The 3184-nt window shown below is 33.2% G+C and overlaps 1 protein-coding gene across 1 annotated transcript in view; it reads left to right on the top strand.

The window, feature by feature from the left end:
• Window positions 1-1470: 1470 nt before the first annotated feature.
• Window positions 1471-3184, top strand: part of LOC106457058 (TSC22 domain family protein 1-like) — a 30698-nt gene continuing 28984 nt past the window's right edge. Inside the window, exon 1 of the mRNA XM_013916442.2 lies at window positions 1471-1902. Within this exon, the coding sequence (XP_013771896.2) occupies window positions 1757-1902 (146 nt within the window). The 5' untranslated portion in view covers window positions 1471-1756. The remainder of the gene's footprint in view (window positions 1903-3184) is intronic.

The raw sequence follows: 3184 nt of genomic DNA, 5'->3' as shown, positions 1-3184 counted from the left end.
CAAGAATGCATATTAACATGGCCAAGTACAGTTGGGTACGATACTATTGAACTTAAATTATAGTGATAATTGTATATATGAAACTTTCGGTGAATCCATAGAACTTATAAAAGTTGGTTTTGATGCTAAATTTGTTCAGAAACTTCTAACTAAACTGTTTTTCCCTTATTTCTAACACCGTACTTGTATAAAGCCAGGTAAGTGAAAAAAAAGGCACAGAAAAATAACTACAAATTGTGTAAGAAAACGTTTATTGGAACAGTTTAGCAACATAGTGTAAGATGTGAATATTATCCTAGTATTTATTGTAAAGCACCAATTCAACATGGGCTTTATCTGTGTTTCTTGTACTTTTAGCTTTAGACTTTGAAAATTGACTATGCTTACTTAGATATAACAGATTAATTAATTAAACCATTCCATATTCAATGCATGTTGTTTTAATCAGAAAGGCTTTATCAACCTTAATGTTATCTGTGGATAAATTTAGTTTTTCAGTTACTTTACTTTGATTAAATACTGCTTGATCTGATGCCCAGCCTCCATACTCTGTATTAAGATAGTTTATTGTATCTGCTGGTGTGACTCCAAGTAAATATTTAATTGGACGATCCCTTTTATAAAGTGATTAGGTCATAACCCTCCATTTGAAACACATAGACCTTTGACCTCTAAGCTCTGTACAATCTTATACAACTCTAACTTCTTGTACTTATTAAAATCTACATTCAATGGAATCTCATCTTTACAGGACCATTTAGTTATGTTATGTGTGATTTCAGCAATAAGTTGAAAAGTTTAGCTAAGATGCTGTTGAATAGTGTCAACACAACAAACTTAGGTTCAACTTCAGTTTTACAAATGTCGCTAAAAGTCGTGGTTTAATACCCGTAGAGGGCACAGCACAAATAGCCCATTGTGTAACTTTGTACTTAATAACAAACAAACAAACCAGGAGCAGGTCCGATATTTGAGGGCCGTGGGTGCGTTATAAGCTTTTTTGTTAACTTTATTGCCAATATGTCTACATCCCTCCGGTATGCACTAAAAATCTTGAAAATTATCAGTCTCACTGTGATGCAATGACACATAAATACCTGATCTCCATGTTAACAATATTACTTTTAATTTATTTAGTGCCTTTCTGAGTGTTTTCATTTAAATGCGAATTCGCTTTCACATTTTGAGCGTTCACATCATTAAATATCTATTACTTAAATAATTCACTCTTCCATAACTAATATTGTTATCAGTAAATAACGATAATGTATAAATGGCTTATGATTATGCGTACGTAATATAAAACAGTGTCATAGTGTTGATCGGCCAGTCTTACATTAGGCTGTTCTTACATTTGGCAGACATGTTTTTCAATGTGGAATGCTTGAAGTATCACCTTGCTCGGGAAATCTTTATTGTGCATGTGTAGCTACATAGCGATGATGTCATCACGATCGAGGCTAGTTACATAGAACGAGTAGGAGCGTCCTGTTAGTACTCGTCAATATATATAAAATATCTCAACGCTTTGAACAGAGAGACTGCCCTCGTGTCGATATCGTTATCTTCCAAGGAGTGACGCATAGTAAGATTGAATGTTTTATCTCCTAATTTGTGTCCAGTATTATTAATACTGTTATTTGTGCCGGACATCTTACCCCTTAGTTCCACCAAACAGCTGAGTTGCAGCAACTGAAACAACTGCCATCTATTGGGCCTGTCAGCAGTGCTCGCCGTGGCTGCTTCGTACATTTGGATGTTGAACGTTATGAGTACCGTAGTCCAGTTTAGTCTGGTAGACAACAGTCAGCAAGTTGAGACCGTCAAGGAACAAATGCCGCATTTAAACTTGTCCGATGAAACTCTTCTGTCAGTGTACTATTTTATAAGGGAATTTATTGGGTAAGGTAGACATATATATGTATATATATATAGATTTCTACATTAAATAAGGATAATATATGGGCTTCATAACAGTCCATCTATGAATAACTTATATCGATATATTATGATATTATCCATAAAATATAAACCTCTATAAAAAAAAAAAAAAGAATGCACGGTATAAAGAAAGTTATGATACTGAAATCTTAAACCGGAATTGTAATTGAATTTGTACTAGTGGAAGGTATACAATATTGAAAAGAGTGGAACTGTATATAAGAATTCATGTACATGTGATTTATACGTAAGCTTATATACATTAATAAAAATGATTGAGACATTTTGCCATTTAAAAATTAACTCCCCTCCTCCATTTTCGAAGAACAATTTCTTAGTGTTTTTCTGGTCAAAGGTTGTGTGTGTATGGGGTAGGGAGGGGGTAATTTCTGAAATTCATTTTCAAAATTATTCTGAACTCTAAAGCACAAAAATATGTCGCAACAGCGTAGGCAGACCGAGTCCAGAGTCCATCGACGCGGTTCGATGTTTTAAAGTTAACATCTTTTTAAAGTTGTTTCTCTAAATATGTTCTATTATTTTACAGTTTTCTTGTTGAATGTTCTGAAAATTATTATATTTTCAATAACCATCTTATGGTACACTAATTCCAATATTGTTTAATGTTCACGCGCACTGTGTGCTTATTTACTTAATTTTGATGACATTTGAGGGGCGTTTTTTTTCGGAGTTGAACTCTTCGCTTTCCAGCCAAAACATAAATTTTGAGCTTTTTGTTTCATGAAACTTTCTGCTAATAACTCGGTTCCGCTTTCATGCCATCATCACATTGGATGAGTTTCCAAACACAAGTGTGTTAACGCCCAGCAAAATATAAAAGAGTACCTCATTTTCGTGTTAACTGTAGTGTATTATTATTATTATATATAGTATAAACCTTAAAAATATTAAACGTTTATAATTTGTTAATTTTATTTGAACTGTTTTGCAGACTAAAATTTGACTAATTCAATACAAAAATCAGTTAATTTATGGTTTTAAATCTAACTTTATATTACGAATCGAACCTTCAAAATTTCCAGCCTCATTCAGGTATAATGTTTGATTAGAATAATAACTTGGCGTAAAACGAGTTATGAGCATAATGAAGTAATTTACATTTGGGGGAACAAACTACAATAAGCACAATGAAGTGATGAACCTTTGTAGAATGGACGACAACTGCCTGTTGTAGAGACACAAGTGTAGAGAACGACGTTTCGGAAAGACGGAAAAACTTTCG

The sequence above is a fragment of the Limulus polyphemus genome, unplaced genomic scaffold (genome assembly GCF_000517525.1).
Source record: "Limulus polyphemus unplaced genomic scaffold, Limulus_polyphemus-2.1.2 Scaffold287, whole genome shotgun sequence".
NCBI classification, from domain to species: Eukaryota; Metazoa; Arthropoda; class Merostomata; order Xiphosura; family Limulidae; genus Limulus; species Limulus polyphemus.
This window is presented reverse-complemented; position numbering and strand designations above follow the sequence as displayed.